At 40.5% G+C, this 15,685-nt stretch overlaps 2 protein-coding genes across 4 annotated transcripts in view; both read right to left on the bottom strand.

Annotated features, from left to right (window-relative positions):
* Positions 1–136: 136 nt before the first annotated feature.
* On the bottom strand, positions 137–5,771 carry pnisr (PNN-interacting serine/arginine-rich protein). 2 transcript variants are annotated; one of them, XM_057341245.1, is made up of 12 exons: positions 5,692–5,771; positions 4,932–5,047; positions 4,628–4,804; positions 4,292–4,524; positions 4,047–4,215; positions 3,772–3,956; positions 3,263–3,412; positions 3,078–3,177; positions 2,423–2,476; positions 1,955–2,137; positions 817–1,858; positions 137–497 (listed from the first exon to the last, which is right to left on the bottom strand). In XM_057341245.1, exons 2-12 carry the CDS (start codon positions 5,020–5,022, stop codon positions 467–469), a joined length of 2,415 nt encoding a protein of 804 aa, XP_057197228.1. In that variant the 5' UTR covers positions 5,023–5,047; positions 5,692–5,771; the 3' UTR covers positions 137–466. The 2 variants fall into 2 exon arrangements, with proteins under 2 accessions (XP_057197228.1, XP_057197227.1); XM_057341244.1 differs by having other exon boundaries at positions 4,628–4,828.
* A 114-nt stretch (positions 5,772–5,885) lies between these two features.
* usp45 (ubiquitin specific peptidase 45) overlaps positions 5,886–15,685 on the bottom strand; it is a 29,109-nt gene continuing 19,309 nt past the window's right edge. The window contains exons 10-19 of one of the 2 annotated variants that reach the window (XM_057341247.1): positions 13,910–13,991; positions 13,609–13,700; positions 12,837–12,893; positions 12,574–12,705; positions 11,730–12,393; positions 9,789–9,886; positions 9,463–9,549; positions 9,235–9,376; positions 8,699–8,728; positions 5,886–7,176 (exon numbers count right to left, since the gene is read on the bottom strand). In XM_057341247.1, coding sequence (XP_057197230.1) covers positions 7,136–7,176; positions 8,699–8,728; positions 9,235–9,376; positions 9,463–9,549; positions 9,789–9,886; positions 11,730–12,393; positions 12,574–12,705; positions 12,837–12,893; positions 13,609–13,700; positions 13,910–13,991 — 1,425 coding nt within the window. In that variant the 3' untranslated portion in view covers positions 5,886–7,135. Of the gene's footprint in view, positions 8,729–9,234; positions 9,377–9,462; positions 9,550–9,788; positions 9,887–11,729; positions 12,394–12,573; positions 12,706–12,836; positions 12,894–13,608; positions 13,701–13,909; positions 13,992–15,685 lie in introns of both variants that reach the window. The other variant, XM_057341246.1, reaches the window with a different exon arrangement.

Below are 15,685 nucleotides of genomic sequence, written 5' to 3' on the forward strand. Positions count from 1 at the left end.
ACTGTAAAAATGCATGCTATCAATTACGTTTCTTAACATCTTTACCCAGCGTCAAACAGTTGAGATCAAAACAGTAAATTAGTAACTTCCTTTGGATTGGAAAATAACATGATTTAAAAAGACAACACACAGGCCATTTCAGACAGAAAGAATCATTGTTTTATTGGACAATTTACATTAAACGAGAATTTTTCCTGTTGTGTTTCCCTTATGTTTTTTAAAACGTTACAGTTTCAAGATCCTATTGACTACTTGAATGCTCAGTCTTGCATAATACAAGGCAAAAATCTATCATTCAAAATCTCCTGTTTTGAAGACGACACTTAAAAATAGCATGTATTTACAAAATGGAGGGAAGGGGGGGGGTTTGGAGTGGAGAGTTCACCTACAACGTTGCCTCGATAATGAGACAAGCATGTTAACTCATGGAATTTTAAAAGTAGTGCACAGATCAGAGGCAGAACCCTCAGTGCTTGCGGCGACTGGGAGATGTGGACCTGGAACAGAAACGGGGGACAGACCATTAGTGAAAACACTAGCAGGTCACATCCAGAAATGGGGAAAATAACATCAGTCACATCTCAAACAGCACCTAGGAGGCAAAACCCACCTTTTGTGGACAATTCAATTAACTTCACATTTAACATTACAAGAGACTGCCCATGAAACCACAGGAGTAAGAATTTAAATGCAACATGTTTAAATGTAACTTGATTTGTACACAATCATGGTAACAAATAAGCAAAATACACCTGATCATTAACACACAAGACAGTTAAAACAGTTCAACAAGAAAAAATTAGAAAGGGATACTACCTTGATCGCGACTTAGACTTGTGTTTGCGGCTTGCCTTCTTACCAGACTTGTGAGATCTTTCCGTTGACCTTGATCGACTACGTTTAGATTTTTTAGACTTCTTTTCTTTGCTAACCTCAAGGGAAGGGGACCTGCTCCTACTGGATTCTGAATCGGAGTACTTCCTGCTAGGTTTGGCGGAGCCTTTCTTGCTACTTTTACTGTCTTGCCGGGAAAACTTCTCACCGCGGGAATCTGCGTGCTCGCTTTCCTTTTTCTTCCTCGATTTGCCACCGTCCTCTTCCTCCCTTACTGAGCTGCTATCCATCTCTTTTTCCTTGCCCTTCTGTTTGTCTTTCTTTTTATCTAAATCTTTGTCTTTCCTCTTCTTATCCTTCTCGTGGCTCCGGCTCCTCTCTTTCCTCCTCTCGCCGTCCCTGCTGGAAGCTTTTTGTTTCCGCCTGCTGCGGCTGGTACTTCGACTTCGGCTGTGCCTGTGATCTCTGCTGCGCCGCCTGTCTCTGCTGCGGCTGCGACTGGTCTTGGACCTGCTCCTACGGCCCCTACTGGATCTGCGCTGTCGCGAGCGGCTGCGCTTCCTGTGACGAGAGGAGCGCTCTGAGCTGCGGGCACGGCTGCTCCGTCTCCTGTCTCTGCCCTTGTCACGCGACTGGTGTCTGCGAGAGCTGTGACTTCGGCTGCGCCTGCGAGTCCCACGGGAGGTGGAACGGCTGCGTCGCCTCTTCCTCCGGGGAGAGGAAGAATGTGAGGAACTGCGAGAGGAGGCTGGGGATGAGGAAGATGAAGAGGATCTGCTGCTGGAAGAGTTAGAACTTGAGGTGCGACTGCGTCTCGCGCTGGGTGAGGGGCTGGCACTTCCTCCGTTACGCCCGCTGTGCTCTTTGCTTGAAGCTGCCCACTTCACCTCACTGACCTCTGGTTCACTGCGCGACCTGCGCCGCTCTACTATAGGCTCCGCCTCTTTTTCCCTAACTTCCTGTTTGTGTTTGAAATCTGACTGTTCCTCCTCATAAACTGTTTCTCTGTTTGCTGCAGACTCTTCTGAAAAACCAAATTTGATCACAATAATGTTACACCCCAGCAAAATAACCTATAACATTTCTTTAAAACCAACTATTATCTTGTAGATGTACATACCTTTAGCCAACTGTGCATCCAGTGCCAACCTCTCCTGCTGCTCTTTCTCCTTGCGACGGAAAGCGTCCTGTTTCTGGCGAATGCGGTGCAGCAGCTCCTCATCGTCCGTGTCCGACGAGTCGGAACCCTTGGCGCTGCGCTCCTCATCCTCACTCTCGTCCGAGCCGTACTCACCCAGCCCACCTGCGGCAACAAAGCCCCCATCTTTTAACGGACATCACTGACAGCAGCACTTGTTTATCCACTCGACTATATTACGCTAAAGCGGCCCACCTCGCGTAATGAAGCATGCTTTAAAATAGCCTAATTCCATTTCACTGTTGTTGCAAGCTAACCATTTTGAGCAAACTTGCTTCTTGAACTCTTCAAGTTCATTAGAGAATTGAGAAAGGAGCCAAGCTCTGAAATGTCCCCCCTACACCCCAAAGCCCACCCAACCCCGATGTTCCAAAATGTATAGACACTTACCGAGGCCGGTGAGAGAAGCCAGTGCATTTGACTGTGCCAGCTGTTTTGCAGGAGCTTTGATTCACATCAACAACAGGAACAACATGTTAAAACATATACAGCCACCACTTTCGCATAGGCAAGAGTCTCTAGAGATGATGGTACACATATGCACTATTCACAAGTGCCGCCTTTGGCAAAACAAATAAAAAAATAACAAAAATAAAAAGATGGAGAGAAGAAGAAGGTTATCACACATAGTCGGTCACACACAGAAGGCAAACAGTGGAGGAGAGAACCAGTCTGTACTAATGCAGTATCACGGCCAAAATGAGAAGCTGTCATAGACATGAGAGTATGTTTGTTTAACAGGAAGTAAATGAGGAAACCGATTCAGATGCAGGGAACCCTTTGAAAGTTCTCGTGGCATACATAAAACTGTCTATGTGACCGTTTACACCCTCCCTCTGTGGTTCGTTTTCATCTTCTGCTGCATTAGCAGAGAATGGCTGCTGATGAATTTCACTTTTGCTTGCATTACCATGGTGCATCAGTCAAATATGCTTCATATATCGGGTCAAAACATAAGCAAGCGTAATTTCTGCGGAACAGTGGCTCTTTCCCAGAATTAAACTTGAAGGCACTGTTGCATGGACAGAAGAGAACAGGAGCAGACCTTTAGAGGCTTTGCGATGGGTCTCTTTGGCCACCTGCTGGATCTCCTCATTTGTGACCTCAAGGAGAACTTCGGTGAGAAGCGTTTTAGTCATCAACATCTGTGGAAAGGAAAGGGAGAACGTAGTAAGTAATACGTCCCAAGCACGGGCAGGGAGGAGTGGATAAAAAGCAGAAGTTACAGACCAGCTGAAACTCTTTCTCCTCCTCTGTCATCTCGGGTTCACTTTGATCTTCCTGAACTGGGGGAGAAACTCTACCACCAAACTCCTGTTTCCTCCCTAATACTCCATCGTCTCCAGCATCATCTTCTTCACCGTCCTCATCATCGCTGTCCTAAATAAACGGAGTAGATGGTTGGACTAGAGATCGTAAGCTTGTGCATGAGCCAAGCGCCGAATTTGCTATATTGCGATACTGCTAGTGTTGGTGGCCTGCATTCGCAACGAGCAATAAAATGGAATAGTTCACCCAAAAAGACATTCTGTCACCATTTGTTCACCCTCACGTTGTTCAAAAGTCCCATGATATTGTTTGCGTTTCATTTTTGGGTGAACGAAACCTTTAAATTACTGAAGGTAACCACAATTATGTCAATGAACGTTTACGCGTGTCAGTGAACTCTGGGACAACAGTTGCCAAAGTAACCTCAGCAGGTTCCTCCCCCGTAAACAGGTAATGAAAAAGATGCTTACAAATTTGCTTCTGCGTGGCAACCGATGCCCATCACCTCCCTCCTCTACCATATCGCTATCATTATTTGCCATTTCAGCACGCTCTTTTTCCACCCTCTCCTTCTCCAATTTCTTCTGCTTCTCACGGTCCATCTTTTCAAGGCCTTCCCGAATCCACGCAGGTAGTGTTCTCCTTTTAACAGCATCTAGAACAGAAAACAAGACAATGTAAGCCTTTATTTACTATTGTACACCACGACTGCATTTTAGTCATTCCGATCAACTTTTGTACTCACCAAGTGTAGGCGCCTCTGGCTTTATTGCCAACTGGTTGGGGGATCTGGGGTGTTCTGTTCTGAAGGCAGGAAGACGGTCTGTTCTGTTCTGAGTTCTGTCGGGCCAGAATGGTGCGTGAAACCCGGTGGAGGGCAGTCCATATGCTGTCCCGGTCGGTGCAGCACCATGCTAGGATGAAACAATATGATTGACTAGTTAATATAAGTGTCAGAAACACAGAAGTAATAGATATTGAATAGCATACCTGATAATCAAACTGATTGACGGCCATGGGGGTTATGGGGTACGGCTCAGGCTGGCCCCCAAATCCATGGTTGTTTGGAGGAAAACTCCTATGGTGTGGCTCTCCAGGAAACTCTAAACTATCTTGACTGTTACTGTCTTCCGATGGGTTGATGACATCCATCGCCGCTTGCCCAGGAGGAATCCAAGCTTGTTCCGGAGGGGGAGGTGGGGGCTGGCCATGCATCCCCCACTCTGTAAACAATCAACAATAATGCTCAAAACATATCTGTGATACTATGACCATCACTGGTTAAGAGGTCGAGCCAATGATTAGAATACAGTTAGTAAGCCTTACCTGGTTGCCAACCTCTACCAAAATTCGAATCACCCGGGAAGGCCCCATGGTTATTACGGGCTGGAGGCTCTATGTTCTGCAGATCCTGGCCGTTGGGCTGAATACTCGGTGGTTCGGGAACGCTGGATTCTTTCTGTGCAATCCATGCTTGTGCTAAAGCAGCCCAGTCTACTTGACCTGCAACATCAGGCATGCCTAAAACTTAACAACACCGTTCAGAATAAATCATATAAACATTCTGTACTACTGAATGGGCATGAAACAGCTTTACACAAGGTCAGCTCAATAGGAACAAGGTTCTCACCTGGATCTTGTTGATGTTGAAAAGACTGCATCCATTGCTGCTGTGAACCCAGGGGCCACTGAGGCCAGGGCTGTCCTCCCTGGTCCCACATCACTCACTTTTTCTGTGTCGGGAGACTGATACAAATTATAAAAATAAAATCATTGAAAAGATAAAGTGCACCAATTATCATACAGGTTACCCTCACATACTAAACAAGATATAATATGTGTTACAAAGTGTATATATATGGCGCAATTTTGACTCAACTAACTTAAAAAGACGTACAGATTAATATGAATTGGTTCTCTATTGAGGATCAATTCGGATCTGTAATGTAAAAAGCCCAGCAGCCCCTACAAACAAACAAACACACACACACACACGCACACGCACACACGCACGCGCGCGCACACACCACCACCACCCACCCCCCCACACAAGCAGCCAAGAAACACTAATACTCCGACTATTACAAACTTGATCCTTTTTCTTTTAAATGCAAACCGCCATATCTAACAGTTACAACGCGTTTTCACTTAAATGTCTTGCACCTGATATAATCCTCACAAATTAACAGACATTATCGTCGACGTAAGAGCAGATGTGCAGACGATAGGCCGCACGTCTACAACATTACAACTGCGGTTATTACATTTAATTGATTTTTTTGCGCTGTTAAAACGCACAAAATCATGTAGTTCGCCGATCGTTACATCTGATGTCGAGGAGAAATAGAGGAATGTTTAGTGAAGTTTTACAAATACAATCGCTCTCTTACCTCTTCAGTTTCTCACTCAGTCAGCAGTAAAATGGCGATGAAATGATAACCCGGAAACAATAGCGACCAGAGTGACCTCGCAGCAAGCGCCCCCTAGCGCTTACAATATTATCACGTTACCAGTTTACCAAACATGATAAACGTAGTAAACTATTTCCTCAAAAATAAGTAAACACTTGACAAATTTAAATTATAATATCTATTTATATATATATCGCTCTCTCTATATATACATACATTATAAAAGAATAAGCTAATTTGATTTTTGAGCTCCGCGTCTGATCAGCGTAGTTTTAAATAACTACAGTGTCACTGTATGCAACATAAATTGTGAAATATGCATATAGATAGATTAATGAAAATATGTTAAACTGACAATGTTGTGGGTTTATAAAACTGTTGCTAATCTGGAAATCAGCAGGGAGAAGATTGGAAGTTAAACTGCAATGCCATACACTAGTTTCTTTTTTCATGGTTAATAGCATGCAGATTTCATGACAGCAATAATGTAAGGATTGTGAAATATTAAATTAATCCCACCCAGTGAAGGGAAAAATAAAAAAGGGTAAAACAATAGTGACTACATGGCCTACATTACCAAAATAAAAACAAACAATTTTCAGTATTTATTTTATTTATATATCTTCAGTCTCAAAGAAAGGAGAGATGTGTGAAGATTAAAACTGCAATGAACTATTTGAATGCATAAAACACCTAAGAGTTGAATAAACCAAATCTCTCTGATATATTTACACAATAAGTAAAAATAAAGAAGACTGTCTGAAACCCCCCCAAATAAAGAGTAGATTACCCACCTATTCAATTGAAATCCAGGGAATATAATTGAACTGTTTGCAGACAAAAATACTGCATTGCCATCCCAAACAGACAGAATGACATTCCAAAGAGTGACAGAATTGGATATGTTGTTGTGTTCTCCAGAAATCACAGCTGGATCAAAACGATAACAAGCATCATCCTTTGTAAGCATTCGTTATGTCTGCCCTGGAGGTATGTGACATGCCACCCCAACAACATGTCTTGGCATTTATTTTAAGGCATGTACTATATCTCTTACTGGCAGGCGAGTGATCTTTCTACCAATTCAGCAGGTTCTTCTGAAAGGAAAAGCAGCTCCACCCGTCCCCCATATCAGGTTCCTCTGTCAGTTTGGACTGAGGGAACACATCTTATCATTAACTCGGATTAAATCACATATGATCTGCAAAAACCTGCAATGTCCCTAACCCAGAATCCTGCTTTAAAAATAGACACACACTTCACATAGATTACACATTCTTGTTGGTGTCTGTACACATGGTTGTAACTGATAACAGTCTAACAGCTTGTGTCACATAATGAGGAGAGGAGAACGGGATGAATTCGGACGTTGCCCTTTTCTCGATTCCACACCCACCTCTTCTTCACCAGTCAGGGACATGTTCTAAAACAGCACGCCTTTGCACCCGTCACGCCGAATCGCCACTGTGTAAAGAGTGAAAATGGCATCCTGGGATTTGTGGCGACAGCGCAGGCTAATGGCCAACAATGTCTCCAGAAAGACCAACCAGACCCAGAAGAATGCAAAAGCCCAAAAACAATTAAAATAATCCACTCACAGGCAGCAGTCAAAGGTTTTCATCAAATAAATGATCCTAAATCACTCAAATAGATAATATTTGATTATGCTCACAAAATTCAAGCAAAAGAAAAGCTTGAAGACCCCTGCAGACTCAGATACCACAAATGAGGTGTTACAATATCTGGCCATTAAACCAAATGAACGGTATAGAAAATGGTACAGATTCTATATAGGCTACAGTGATAAACAGTATGTGTATTGCTAATTCGGTATATACTGTATATACCATTCTCTTTATGCTGATGATCTTAATACTTTGCTCAAAACATGCAAAATCTTAGCCCTCATAAACTGCAGGCACTGATGTGGGTTCAAAAGTCACGAGGCGGGGGAATATTTCAGTATTTAATATTTCAATTCTGCAACATAAAAATTAGGCTTTGTTTTATAAAGTCCAACTCCCTAACATTAGAACTATATATGATGAAATATGTTATACCTCAAAATCAAATGACTTCATGAAACCGTAAAGGGGCAATTCAAATCTATGTCATGAAACACTGAAAAATTAGGTGAAAGCTACAGCTGTATTGTAAACCAAAGCAAAAACGAAAATTAACCATTTTTTATTTATTACAGAGTAACCGAGCAATGTTTTGAATATGGAGTACTGTCTCTAAACACTTCATTACATGTTGTGTCTGCGAGTATATGAAGAGTTTGTTTACAAAAACATATAACTTTTTATTATGTTCGTTAGCTGTATTTATTTAAGTTAATATTACCCAATCAAAACAACCCGACTGAAGTTCGATTGACATTACTTGGATTGCACAACAAAAACATGTTTTTGCAAAACAACTCTTCATATCCGTTTGTGTGATATTGTATAATCCAGGGCAAAATAAAATGATGCCGAGTTTTCCTTTCATTACAGGGAGTAGATATTCTTATGACCAAGGTCATTCTTCCTATTTCCCACTTGTATTTCATATATTATGCATGTTTTTGTAAATTACTCTTTGGCAAATACGCCTGCAAAATAAATGTCTCCTTTTGACAAATAAAAATATGTCATAAATAACTTACATTTAGAACATCATTTTACATCTATAATAATTAATCCCATTGTCCAATCCCTATTCAGATCATCTTTGAGTAATGAATAAGACCCTGGGGCTTTATGGCCAAGCTTGTATTTAGTACAGTATGTAGAATCCTTCTGACATTAAAATTCAGAGGCATGCAGTAGGTGACAGGTGTTGTCCAAGCTGATATTGTCTGTTGCCAGAGTTCATCTGGAACATTTTACGGTCACGCAGCTCTACGGCAGCTCTTCATAGAAGAGTAAATAAGCTTGAGAGTTAAGCACTCTGGACTCCGGTACAGTCTGTACGTTGGTGTCGCTAACATAAACCCACTGACCTTGTGGTGCAGAACTTGCCTCTCTTGGACCTAAAACACACAAACACATCAGTATTCAGAGAAACACAACAACTCGGGACACAAAACCTGCATAGACATGAGAAGAGAAACAAGGGGGTGCAAAATGGATTTTCTGCCCCTGCTGCTGTTCAGGTAGTCTTTCACGGCTTGTATTTAGCACGTAACCTCCCGATAGCCTTGCAACAATATATCCGATTGTGGTTAACTACCAACGAACAAAATCGATTCTCTCAGCTCGGTCTCTGAGCTTTTCACTCCACCTTCTGCAGCTGAAAGCGAGGTTTCTCCTTGAGCTTTGAGGGGAGAGGAATGCATCTATACATCAACACCAAACAATACTGCCTGGCCTTCACCGAAAAAGCCACATCTTCTAGGCTGTAGAGACTGGGGGTCCAATGGTGGGATGCAAGGAACACTTTGTGTACCTACATGTTTTTCAGGCTTTTCAATGGAAGCTGTCAAGAAATTATATTGGGGATTTATAATGGAAACTCTGGTAGGCAGAAGCCTTGTACCTGACTGGTTTCTCCGCTGCTCAGTTCTACGTGCAGGGGCGCAGACCTTCACATAAGCAGCGTAGTGCCCCCCTCGCATCGATCCGCTGTGTTCCACAATGCCATACAAGCTGTACAGCACGCGCTCTCCCGATCCAAGGTTCTGCCAAGCACATGAAAGCAAAATCAATAACATGGAAGAATTGTGTGAAATCTTAAATCGCTGATGTTGATAACAGTGATCTGTACCTTGCAAGTGGCAGAGCAGAATGGTGCCAGGTCCAAAATAAGAGGAAAGTCCACATGTCTATTAACTTTCCTCAGATTCATCCCAGCCTGCGAAAACACGGACCGATCGATACGTCAAGCACAAAACATGTAACCTTGCTCGCCATTATTATACATTTTTAAAAGCTCAGTAACCAGCCAATGATTTCAAAGACAACAATGATCATTTCATCAAATGACACTTTACTTTGTATATCGAGCAGTAAAAGACTTCGTAGTTAACCTAGTAGTGTTTAAGAGAAATACAGTGCAGGTAACCGCAGTTGCTTGGATACTGAGATTCACACCTGGTGAAAGCGTTTCAGGTGAAGGGTGACCACTGGAGGAAGGGCAGAGATAAGCATCTGTTTACGGGCACTGGTGTAGACCTTCTCGGCTTTCTTATCTGAAATACACATATAATATAATAAACCTTAAGTGTAAGAAGTACATTTAAAGCAGCTTGTAAACGGGTTAATGACGTATACGACCGCTTATCGTGTGGTGTGACCAATAATGTCAATAATTGTGTTCAAGTATGAAATATCTTATTAGCTCATTTTTACAGAATGCAGACCTTTCGCGAGGAAAGCCATGTAGTTTCGTTTTTAGGTAAGAAACTACATTCAAATGCCACGAACAAGCAATTTGGTTTAATCATTTGTAAATATAATGTCATATATGTTATTAAAGGACATATTTATATTTAATTTGTCAAAAAAAACGTCAAAATGGTTGGCTGCATCCAGGTTACGGTGTGTTATTAGTTTTGAGAGGTTGTTATCTGGGAAAATGAATCTGCAAATGTCGCGACTAGCCAATCAGAATCAAGCATTTCAACGAGCCGTGTAATAATTAGAAATAAACTATATCCAATTTCTGTGGTTGAAATATGAATCTATGATACATTATGCTTAAGTGAATGCCATTTTTAAAATATGTATATCAGTTGTATGCGGTTTTCAGGAAAAATATGTTTGTTTATTTTGTTCATTTAAGAAAACAAAATTATGGAACAAAAATATAACAGACGATTGCTTACCAAAACTCAAAGAAATGCAAATACTCTGTCTCTAAACACTCTAAATACTAAACCACAGTCACACCACATGACTTTTTTTTAAGGCTATGGCCAATTCATAGATGAAAAACACTAAAATCACTTCATTTAAAATTTTAATCTGCATTCATGTGTACACCACTTTCTTAAAGTCGGCATTAAAAGGAAGTAGCGATTGTCTTTTCTTCCATATCGGAGTGAAAAAACTTCTGAAATTAGAAAAAAGGACCAGGACGGGACTTGATTTCATCCACCCACAACTGATTGCATCGTTAAAATGTGAAAGACTTGAACGCCAGTTTGCAATCTGTCAGTCATTGCAGCCCCGCCTTCGCACAAAAAAAGGGGGAGGAGGTTAACATTTTTTCAAAATAATGATGTGCACGGATAAATATTTTATAATAAATACTTCACCACTTTGTAAACCAATTTGAATTATCTTTTTTAATTTAATGTCGACTTTAATGTTTGAATAACTGCAATAGATATTATTATTCATTTGTAATTTAAAATTGGCATCCTTATACGTCACTGACCCAAATACATTCACTGAAGAAAAACTGTACGAAAGTCCCGTCTTTAAAGGGATACTTCACCCAAAAATGAATTTAAAAAATCATTAAATATACAAAAAATTATTTACTCGCCTTTGAATTGTTCCAAATCTGTATACATTTCTTTGTTCTGATGAACACAGAGAAAGATATTTGGAAGAATACTTAACCAAACAGATCTCGCCCCCATAGTAGAAAAAAATATTTTATATTTTTTTTTCTTCTGTTGAACACAAAAGAAGACATTTTGAAGAATGTGGGACCGCAAACAGTTCTGGGGCACTTTTGACTCCCATTGTATTTCTACTATGGTAGTAAATGGGGGGCAAAATCTGTCTGGTTACAAGCATTCTTCCAAATATCTTTCTCTGTGTTCATCAGAACAAAGAAATGCATACAGATTTAGAACAACTCGAAGGTGAGTAAATGATGACAGAATTTTCATTATTGGGTGAAGTGTCCCTTTAAAGAGCCTTTAATCTGCCTATTGGAAAATGATATCACCCTAGTCATGCTACGAAGAGCTGGAGCAACCTGAAAAATAGCCCAAAAGCTTTTAACTTCCGAGATACTTCCCAGGTCCCAGAGTTTTGTACCACACTGTATATACAGCATTATATAAACAAAGTTCTAACCTGCACCGCTACTTCTCTTCGGCTGTCTCTGCCTCCGCTCAGTGCAGTTCTCACAAAGCAGTTTGTTGTTGCCCATGAGCAGCTCAACAGAGGTAAACTGATGCAGGCAGGATTGCACAGAGCACTCTTTGGAACTGGGTGTGTAGCTGTGACAAAGGGCTTGAAAAGCCCCTTGATGATGCTGACGATCTCTCTCCCTGTCCCGGTTCTCCGCCTGCTCATCTGGGCAGTGGCTGACAGGCAGGGTGTCGGTGGAAGTGTGCACCAGGCCCAACTTGGACACGGCGCTGACAAGCTGCTCTACGGCACCACCCTGTTGAGGTCTAAGAGAGGGTATGCTGGTTGAGCTTGGGCTCAGGTTCGGCTTTACGTTGTGCATTGCTGTTGGTGTAGTCGTGGTGAACGCTTTATCTGAGGTGCTACAGTGACTCGGTGTGCATGGGTTTCGGGGAGACCATTCACTTTCAGATGCCTCGCTGTCCGCATCATTACTGCTGTCCAAGTTGGAATCCTTGTCGCTGCAGTCTGATTGGCTGCCCGTCGTATCAGCCGGGTAACTGGCTAGGCCACGCCCAGCCACACAGAGCTCTTCCTCTTGTCGGCTAGATAAAGAGTCTGCTACCCTCTCATCGTGAGAAGTGGACGAATGTCGACTCTGTGGTTTCTGATGGCACATACAAAAGCACAAGCACATACTATTTAATGCAAATAATCTTTGCCTTTCAACTATTAAGTCTTTAACTTTCACCTAGATTACACAAATAGCATGATGTCATCACTATGTAAGACAATACTGGATATACTGAATGTTTGCATTGCATTGTATTTTAATAGCTCCGCCTACCTGTCCACTCATCCTCCTAGTGTTTCTATTGGCCTGTGAATGGGCAGTTGATAAGTCGTCGACATGGGAGCCCAGAACATCCTGGTCCCGCCCACTTTTCCCCAGTCTACCCAGGTTTGTGGGCTTAGAGATCTGAGCAAGCAAAATGGACAAGTTTTCCTTCAGTCAACCATCCAGAGAATTCAAAACCATTAAGAAGTTTTTACTACGGAACATGTTCTAATATGTGACAGGATATACAGGTCTTACATATAAGGTCTTACCCTTTCCTCTATGATGGGGAGTGAGATATCAATGAAGGCTTCTTTCACGGTAGAAATCTAGAAGTGAAGCACACCGATGTTGAACGCTCAATTGTAGAACTGAAAGTAGCTTTAACACATATTCTACAAAATATTCTTATATTAATATCAGTATTATATAGACCATTTCTCAAGATGTAAACACTGGTCCAGAGGAACTTCCGGTTTCATTTTTATTGATATATTTTTTAAATCTTACATACATTATGAAATCTTATATATTCGTTTAACATTTTACTCTGTTCGGTTGGTTGTATTTTGTTTGTGTAGTGTTAAGAAACTGAAACAGGAAGTTCTTCTGGACCGGTGCTGAACCAGCGTTGTTTACATCATTCACAGTGGTCTATAAAACGAAATAAAAGAATTAGGGCTGTCAAAGGATTAATCGCATCCAGAATAAAAGTTTGTGTTTACATAATAAATATTCATTTTGTATTCATAAAAACATACACGTACATATAGTATTTAAGAAAAATATAATAAACATTTATATATAATTTAAATTATTGCTAAATATAAATAAATACATGTAAATAAATATATATACATGTGTATGCATGTGTGTTTATAAATACAAAATTAATATGCACAGTACACAGACATATATTATGTTAACACAAACTTTTATTATAGATGCGATTAATCCGTTGACAGCCCTAAAAAGAATGCTTGCGGTCACATGGTTTGAACATATTTATCAAGATATTGCACATTAGAAAGAAGAAATGCTTACGTGTTCGCACTCCTCACACATTATGGTGCTGGTTAGTTCTCCGACGAAAATACGATCAACAAAATTCATTTTTACACCTTCCTTCCCATAAGCTGTAGATAAGAAGCATGTAAGACACAAGCGATTTATTTAATGCACTCAAATTAATCACGTTTTTTTAAGCAGAAAACAAATGATCTGATGTTACTCTGAAGTATCTTTTTGAATAATAATTTTATTGAAATATTATTTAGTAGTGAACACAAGCTGTCACTAGATGGCAATACAGCTCTGAGTGATGTGAAATGCAATGACCAAGCACCCTTCACTTGTCGTTTGGTCTCTTCATCAGCCGTTTTCTCGGTGGGGTTGTTAAAGGCTTTGAGGATGCCTGCTTTAATCCGCTGTCAATGTAAACACAAAGTGATGCCATTTTATCAGACGACGAAGCTCAGCTGCTGTCACAGTTGCTTCTTTATATGCTCAAAATACTGGCAACACAGTTAAAGTTCACATCTTATAATAATAGAGACTTCACGTGTTATTTATAAGAAAAACTGAGAAATACAAACCAGATTTGAAATCGATAACAAAATAAAAAACTCTCTCCTCTTTACACTTACACTTCACGATTTACTCCCAGAAAAACATTTATTGTAGGTTTGTATGGCAACACAAACAAGTAAACAAATAAATGACACTACAAGGCAAGGCCACAGGCATGTTCAGGTGAAAATTCAAACGTGTGGCCTTCGAGCATTTTATAAAAACACACTGTATGCACTGTATATTTTGTGTATACAACAGCAATGACGACTTCTAAAGAGGAGTGTTCTTGTGGTCTCAATGAGAGGTGACATGGTCAGTGACTCTGTTGGATAGAGAGCTGTTTGTCGACACCGTCACAGTAAAGCACCAATCAATAGATAATTGGCCGTGGTGGCGGTGGCTATAGGGCTCGACGGGTCTCCTCCATTGTCCCGTCCCCACGCTAAGGATGAGCTATTTAGGTCAAAAGACTAGCTAATCCCTCTCCTTCAGCCCCCCAAAACCCCCGTCAATGTCGGACCCCGCCGCAACACACACTAATTAATCACACAAACACACGCATCCTAAAATAACTAGGCCACCACACTCTTCAGAAGTTGAGCTCACTTGAGCAGCTCATTCTTAGCATTTTTATTCAACAGCTAATTGGTTATAATTCATTGAGGTTTTATTAGCATATTGTGAGCACTGATCCTATTGGCCGATCAACATAAATATTGTGGTGTCCATGTTTGGTGACTGGTTTAAGAGCTCACAGCTCTATCACAATATAGAGTGTTTTTTAAGCAATTAATCATTCATTTAAAGACCTTAATCAACACCTAACTTTTTTTAAGACTGAATTTGATGATGTTGTTTACTTTGCATATAGACGGTTTCATCAGACACACGTGCCTGGTCCTAAGTTAACATCCGGTCTGTGTTTTTATGTATTTTGTATTTAATTTATATTGATATTTTATTGTATAATAACTGTATTAAATTGAATTAAAACTACTCAACAGTTATAGATTCTTTCCGGAGGTCTACTGGAAGTTAAATGTGAGCCGCATAACGTTTGTTTATGTTGTTGCCGCTAAACCGTCTATACAGTGGGTTCTGAAAGAGAAAACTTATTTTAACATGGATATAAAGAAATATTACGATTTGAAAAACCTAAAATCAAAGAAAGAGTAAAACATGAAATAAATTAAACAGAAAATAGAATTAAATACCCTTAAATAATTGTTTTTAATATTTAATTCTGTGTACGATTCAAGGTCATTAATCCAATGCGAGCAAATTTCTAATTAATTAATTATAAGCTTTTTGTGCCATTTGTGTTATGTTCATTTCCTTGCTTCCATAGAAACCCACAAAATGATCTCTGAAACATTTTTAAATCATGTTGGACTAAAATGGATCATCAGGTTGTGCACAACCTTGTGAATGTCATGCCAGCTCGACTGCATGATGTTAAAGTGAAAGGTGGACATGGCAAAAACTAAGAAATGTACATAAACATAAACAAACGTTACTGCGCATGCGCACTTTTGTGACCCCAACTGGT

This window comes from Triplophysa rosa, linkage group LG8 (assembly GCF_024868665.1).
Source record: "Triplophysa rosa linkage group LG8, Trosa_1v2, whole genome shotgun sequence".
NCBI lineage: Eukaryota > Metazoa > Chordata > Actinopteri > Cypriniformes > Nemacheilidae > Triplophysa > Triplophysa rosa.

Bases quoted from the DNA above. Each gene is read 5' to 3' on its own strand.
- pnisr (XM_057341244.1), bottom strand. From the start codon at position 5,022: ATGTGGGACCAGGGAGGACAGCCCTGGCCTCAGTGGCCCCTGGGTTCA. The intron at 4,829-4,931 runs GTGAGAACCTTG...GGTGTTGTTAAG, and splicing joins TCAACATCAACAAGATCCAG to TTTTAGGCATGCCTGATGTT. The intron at 2,477-3,077 runs GTCTGCTCCTGT...TGTGAATCAAAG, and splicing joins CCATCGCAAAGCCTCTAAAG to CTCCTGCAAAACAGCTGGCA.